The sequence below is a fragment of the Lactuca virosa genome, chromosome 2 (genome assembly GCF_052849685.1).
Source record: "Lactuca virosa cultivar CGN04683 chromosome 2, Lactuca_virosa_CGN04683_v6, whole genome shotgun sequence".
NCBI lineage: Eukaryota > Viridiplantae > Streptophyta > Magnoliopsida > Asterales > Asteraceae > Lactuca > Lactuca virosa.
Genome location: NC_136427.1, coordinates 145,819,402 through 145,826,558, shown reverse-complemented (window position 1 = coordinate 145,826,558; position 7,157 = coordinate 145,819,402). Strand labels below are relative to the sequence as shown.

General features: G+C 30.9%; 1 protein-coding gene across 1 annotated transcript; it reads left to right on the top strand.

Moving 5' to 3' along the window:
- Positions 1–5,467: 5,467 nt before the first annotated feature.
- Positions 5,468–6,876, top strand: LOC145159561 (xyloglucan endotransglucosylase protein 1-like). Its single transcript, XM_079078567.1, has 3 exons — positions 5,468–5,812; positions 6,100–6,293; positions 6,387–6,876. Exons 1-3 carry the CDS (start codon positions 5,522–5,524, stop codon positions 6,742–6,744), a joined length of 843 nt encoding a protein of 280 aa, XP_078934693.1. The 5' UTR covers positions 5,468–5,521; the 3' UTR covers positions 6,745–6,876.
- The last annotated feature ends 281 nt before the right edge of the window (positions 6,877–7,157 follow it).

Genomic DNA, 7,157 nt, shown 5'->3' with positions numbered 1-7,157 from the left:
TTCAAGTTTCTCTCAAGTTATTCCAAGTGTATTTGGTGTTGTGTGAACCATTTGAGGTGTCACACTTGGGGCACTAGGCACTCAAGCTTCATGAAGACATTCTACATCAAAGAGGTATGTATTCTATCTTGTTATATTTATTATTTTGTATGCTAGATTAGGATAATACCTTGGATGTTCATAATTGTATGTATAATAGAGAAAACATAGATCCAAGGTATTTAGGGTTGCATGTACACTTAGGAGTGTTAGAATGCTCATAACCCAACATGAAGGACCAATAGCATTACAGCAACATTTGCGCGGGTGGAATTTTCGTCGCGCGGGTACCCGCGCAACTGCCCAGTTTGGGCATTTTGGTCATTTGGCTTGCCATTACCTTGGGGGATCAGACCTAGCAGCCATAACTTCGATTTTACACCATTGGAGACCTGTAGGAGGCGATTTTGAAGCTCAAGACTCATTTCTCTTCATCTTTCCAAGTTATTTGGTAGTTTCTTTATGCAATTAGACTTTTGTGATTGTTGTTCTATTGCCATGAGTGACTAAACTCTTTATATTGGTTAACTTTGGTTAAAACCTTTAAATGTTTGTGGGTTTTTGAAGGATTCATGCTAGATTATCAATTATCTTATGTTTATGGTTCTAGATCATATTTCTTATGCTTGTTTAATGCTTTGATCATGAGCTTGGCACTTGAATGAGCTATTGTTAGTTTATTTTTTTGGTTTTACATTGAATCATTGAATTAACTTAGAACAAGGGCTTTATTATGGTAAAAATCATCTCTAGTTTATGAATCATAGCTCCTTTATGGATGTGTAAGCATTGACATCCTCTAGGAATTGGGGATTCCTTCTCTCTTAAGGCTAATTAACTTCTTGGGTTCAATTGCTTTAATTAAACCCTTGATCTTGATTAAGAAGGTGTGTTGTGGGCTTCCCCAACCTCCATACTACCTAAGAGGAATCTTGGCATATCATGCTTCATGATTGCTATAACCAATTTGGGATGAATGATAAGCTTCATGTTGGATCCTAATGATAAGCACACAAATGTTCATTGTGTTGAATTGCCTTGGTTAACCAATTGTTCCCAACATTTGAGCATCTCACTATCTTGCTTAATTGCAAGTTTTTAGTTATTCAAGTCTTTTAGTTTTCAAGCAATCATAACACCCCCCCCTTTTTTTTAGTTTAATTGTAGTTAGTTAGTTTATTTACAATAGTTCTTTTAGATTGCATTGGTGATTGAATACAACCATTTCCCCGAGGATCGATACCCCTTTTTACCATTATATTACGTTTTATTTGCAAACAAAGGGTGTAATTTGCTTGGTGGACTTGACATCCCACCATTAAATCACCAAAGGAGGAAGATGAAGGGGGTTGGGTGGCTGTGTGATCGATAAGGAAGATAGAGGAAAGAGAATAAGTCTTCGGATGAGCCTCACAACAATATAAACAATAAAAAAAATGTTAAAATAATTTGACATGAATTTAAGGTAGCGTTTGGTACTGGAACGGGACAGAACAATGTTGGACTGGACTGGACGGAACTGAACTGAACTGGACTGGACTGATTATTTGTGAAGCGTTTGGTAGAAGTGGGACGGGACTGAACATGATGTTAAAATAACCCTGAAAGGTATATATGTTTAATTTGTAATATATATATATATATATATATATATATATATATATATATATATATATATATATATATATATATATATATAAATAAACGTCGCAATTCGTAAGCACACAATATTGATCCATTAATTATTAACGTATCTTCATAATGATTTCAAGTACATGATTTATAATATTTGAGTTATAAAGTTAGAGAAAAACTAAATGTGAAATTGATGGAATCACATCACAGTTGATAAAAATTATATTTTCTATGTTGTTTGTTGTTAGATATTGTCAAAAAAAAAGTAAATAGGTAATAGGTAAAAAAGTTGAAGAAACTTAATTGCAATAATGGTGTTGAGGGCAAAAAAAAGTTTGGAATATATTGAGAATAAGAAATGTAAAATTGGCTGTTCAGCACAACAATGGAAATGGAAGGTAATTAGATGGGATTGCTATCCTCAATATAAAAAGTGAAATGAATGTGTTTTTCGAACACCAAAAAAGAAAAAAAAAAAAACAAATGGTCGTTGAAGAGAAGATGAATGGAAGAAAAGTGTATTGGGAATTCATAATAATGCTTCGATTAAAAAAACATTAATGGATATGACAAGCGTTGATGAAAGGGTAGGGATGAGAGACGAGGGAAAGGTTTTTTTTATGTCAAATATATTTAGTTCCACTATGTTCCATCATTTTGGATGGGACTAAAATTCAACAAAATAGTCTCATTTGACTTAGTCAAAGTCTAATCTTGTTCCAGTCCTATCTATACCAAACGCTATCCAAAAAAGTCTTGTTCTATTGTGTTCTGTCCAGTCCTATATACCAAACGCTACCTAAAAGATCAATGATTAGTTTGTTAAGTTTAAGTTTATGGACCAAATCTACAACAAAATTACAAAACCCTAAATAAATATCATTTTTTTTGCAAGTCGAAAGTTAGACTTTTTTGAAAGTAGTAAAAGAAAAATACAAACCAAGTAAACCATTTTTATTTCTAGAAAATAAATCGACTAAAAGTCGGTACATGTAAGAAAAAGTAAAGTTGATACGTCAATGCTTTATTTAGAAGTAATTATGATGCATGAGTATAGTTTTTAGAAAGTGTTAAAATGTCTAAGTTAAGTATTTTTGAAGTGTCGATAAATGAAAAGTATTTATTTAAAGCCATACCCATTTTTAAGTCTAAGGAAAAACAAAGAAATTATATTCGATTTATGTCCAACGTAGTTCGATTCCTATTTTATTTTATTTTTTATTTTTTATATTTTGATTTTATTGATCTTTCCCACCACTATACTTTTGTCACGAATAAAGAAAGACAAATATAAAAGTTGGGTACTTTTGAAAACTCTATTACTTAGTATTTGGAAGGAAAGGTCAATTCCAGTGGAGGTAGTACAAGTGATTGGACCATGCCTTTGAAACCATTATTCATTGATGTCACCTCTTCTCGATCTTTTGCAACTACTTATATTACTAATAATTAAGTATAGGTACTCAAACAACATGACAGAATGGACTAACCTAAATTAAGTACAAGTATTCAAACAACACCAAGGCTTCATCATAAAGGATGATTAAGCATTCAAAAAAGATCAATGATTCAATACAAAAGATTATATATATACAATTTTCGGAAACAATTTCTTTTTGATCAAACATAATATTTATTTTCTAAAGATATATTTTTTTTAACCGACAAATTTAATCCTAATCCGTACTTAATTCCACATGTTCCAGCAAATCTTAAAACTTAAACTAAAAAAAAAAAGGCAAACATGATACCGATTATACATGGTTTTTGAAGACAAAGTAAATATTTTTTTTAAAGAATGTTTTGATTCCAATAACCCCTTTTATTGAGGGCCATGCATATAATAAATGAAGTAATAATGTTTGGAAGCATATAGTATGGTTGTCATCCACTTCTCAGTTCTCAGTCCCAATGAATTTCACAGCCAAAAGCAGGAAGCTGAGGGGGGCCATGCCTATTTTCCTGAGGTTCATGGAATCATTTGTTGAGACCTTTTACTTTTGTTTTTATTGGCATCTCACACTTTCACCATAACTACAATATACTTCTGTTTGATGTCTTTTTTATTAGTTTTCAAGTAGTTGATAAAACTTGGTGTAGAAAACATTTTTATCCATTTGTTTAGTTAATTTATCTATATTTGGTTAAACTTTTATCTTTTTATTTATTTATCTTCTTTCCTCTCTATATTACAATTTCATAACGAAATATGTCATATTGGATCGACAGAGAGCTTTTGGAAATTTTCAAAGACATTTTAATTTTTAATCATCAAGTAAAAAATATAAAAAAAAAACAAAAAACGTTGTTCTCAAATATAAGCTAAAAGTTCTTAGAATATCTCTAATGCAAACTTTTTATAGCTTATTATTATTTGATTAAACATTCAATATATATCAATCCATATATACGATACCATTAGAGATGATATATTATTTGTTTTTTTTTATTGATCATTCAATATATATTAAATGGTCGATATATTATAATGACTTGTTCATCTCTCTCTCAATAGTTCATTTTACCACCTTAGTTTTATTTTAATTTTAAATAAATTCTATTTCTTTAATACATATTTATTTCTATTAAATATTACAAACATTTATATATTAAAAACCATAGTAAAATTCAATATAAACGATAGTTATTAAAATGTGATATGTTTAAAAACAACTAATTAAATGAAATGATTTTATAAAACATTTTAAATAGATATTGATCCATTAGGTAAACTTCTAAAAAAAGTTATTATAAATGTTAACCATTAGAAATACGATTTAGTTAAAGGTCAACATTAATAGAATAACGATATGACAATAACTTAAGTAATAACATAAAGTTTACCATAAAAATGTTTTTACTTTTAGCAAAAAAAAATCATAATTCAAAAATTAACTTCAAATAGATGTTTGAGATATTTTACAAGTTTTTAACTTTAACTTTTAATTTTTATGTATTATGTCATTTTAAATATATCGAAAGTTTACAATTATTTTTACCGAATACTTCTACAAAAATAAGAACTCATATTTCCAACTATCAAGTTCTAACTTCCAACTAGTTTTATCAAATATACCTTATATTTGTAGAAAACCAACCTATATATCCTTGTCATTCTTTTTATTTTTCTTTAAAAAAACTACTTAGACATATCAATTTTTTTTCTTTCTAAATCTACACATTTCATCCCAATGTAACTTAAACCTTTAATATTTGGATGAAAGACATATATACCGCTAGATCATAAACTCTTTGTGAATCATTTATTCTTTCTATTTGATCATTCCGTCACTCTTTTCCTCCCCTCGGGTGATTATCATAAAATTTAAAAGCTCATGATCGGTTTAACAGGAAGTTGTGGTAATAATAATAATAATAAGAATAATAATAATAATAATAATAATAAAGGCAAAATACTCATTCTTTATTTATTTAATAACTATCTTTTATCTTTTAATAATGTCCAAATAAAAGACCAATAAAACAATTGACCAAATAAAAAATAATTGAAGCACAAGTACCAAAACTGTAGTTACTGTAAGACTTATTCGAATTCATATGGAAAACTTAAAGATGTTATCCACTAATCGGGATGTTTGGCAATCCCCAAAACCAATGACCCCATCATCCAAAAAGCAAGCCAAACAAAATACCCTTCCCCAGCTTTGATTATTGCCCAGCTGGCAACAGCTTCTCCGCTCCAGCTGGCATCCGATCACAAGCTTCATCACCTTTCTTTAAAACTTCGTACACTCCCTCTTTCTTCATTTACTATATATATATTCATACTTCTAAAACCCAAAACCCACAACTCAAAACATCTTCTTACCTCCTTAATCTTACAAAAATGGAATCTTTCTGTAATGGGTACTCAAAAAGTCTCTCTTTTACTGTTCTAATGGTGGTACTAACCTCTTTCCTCATGGTTGCTTCTGCTGGAAACTTTTATCAAGATTTTGATCTCACATGGGGTGATCATCGGGCCAAGATTTTCAATGGAGGTCAGCTTCTTTCACTCTCGTTGGATAAAGTATCCGGGTCGGGTTTTAAGTCCAAGAAAGAGTATTTGTTTGGGAGGATCGATATGCAGCTCAAGCTTGTTTCAGGCAACTCTGCTGGAACTGTCACTGCTTATTATGTAAGTTTCTACAGTTTCTAAAACCATGATATGTTATGGTTTGTATACCCTATGCTGCTATGTTTCTCATGCAAATAGATAAATTCTAACTTTTGGGTTACGGAATTTTCTGAAAGCAACATGTGGGGTTTGATAAAGACATGATCACGGGTTTTTAAAGAACATTTTGAATGCTATGAAAAAAGAATATTGTTAGTAATATGAACTTTAAAAATTTGAAAGTGCATAGTAAAGATTCACATATATGAATATGATATTCAAATTTTGATAGTTTATTATTGTTGCAGTTGTCATCTGAAGGACCAACTCACGATGAAATCGACTTTGAGTTTTTAGGGAACACAACCGGTGATCCTTACATCTTGCATACAAATGTCTTTACTCAAGGAAAAGGAAACAGAGAGCAACAATTCTATCTCTGGTTTGATCCAACCAAGAACTTCCACACCTACTCAATCATCTGGGATTCTCAAAAGATAGTGTAAGAACTAAGAGAATATCATGATTCGGAATCAACGTTATCTTCTATTGTTTTACACCTTTCTTTAACGCTCTTTTTATCTTGTATTTTCAGTTTCTTGGTGGATAACACTCCTATAAGAATATTCGCAAATGCAGAGAGAAAAGGTGTTGCGTTTCCTAAAAACCAACCTATGAAGATATACTCGAGTCTATGGAACGCCGATGATTGGGCCACGAGGGGTGGTTTGGTCAAAACTGATTGGTCGAAGGCACCATTTACTGCTTACTATAGAAACTTCAATGTTCAGGGGTCGACTTCTTCAAGGTTCTTGAATGGAGCATGGCAAAGTCAGGAACTTGATGCATATAGTAGAAGAAGATTGAGATGGGTTCAGAAGAATTTCATGATTTATAATTATTGCTCTGATTTAAAGCGGTTTCCTCAAGGTTTACCTACAGAGTGTAGATAGGGTTTAAATGTTGTTTTCTGATAATGGTGTCTGTACACACGTATCATTGGTTATGATTATTTTCTGTAGTTTGTAATCAAGTTCTTGTTAATTAATGTCATATGTTAAGTTAATAAATAACTTTATTTGTTCTCTCGCGTTATCATGTTAACAGGTCTTCAAAATTTACCCTTTTTTGTGATATTGGCACTCGATATAGATGCATGTAAAGTGACTAGCGGACAGGTTAAGGTCGGATAGGTCACAACGGCTAGTAATCAAGGGATCATCGCTAAAGCCTAAAAGTTTATAAAGAAAGGTGAAACCGTGAAAAGATAAAATGTCAAAAGTCAAAATACATATATGAGTAAATTACATATTTAGTCCATGTGGTTTACAGCCATCCAGACTTTAGTCTAACTTTTGTATTTTTG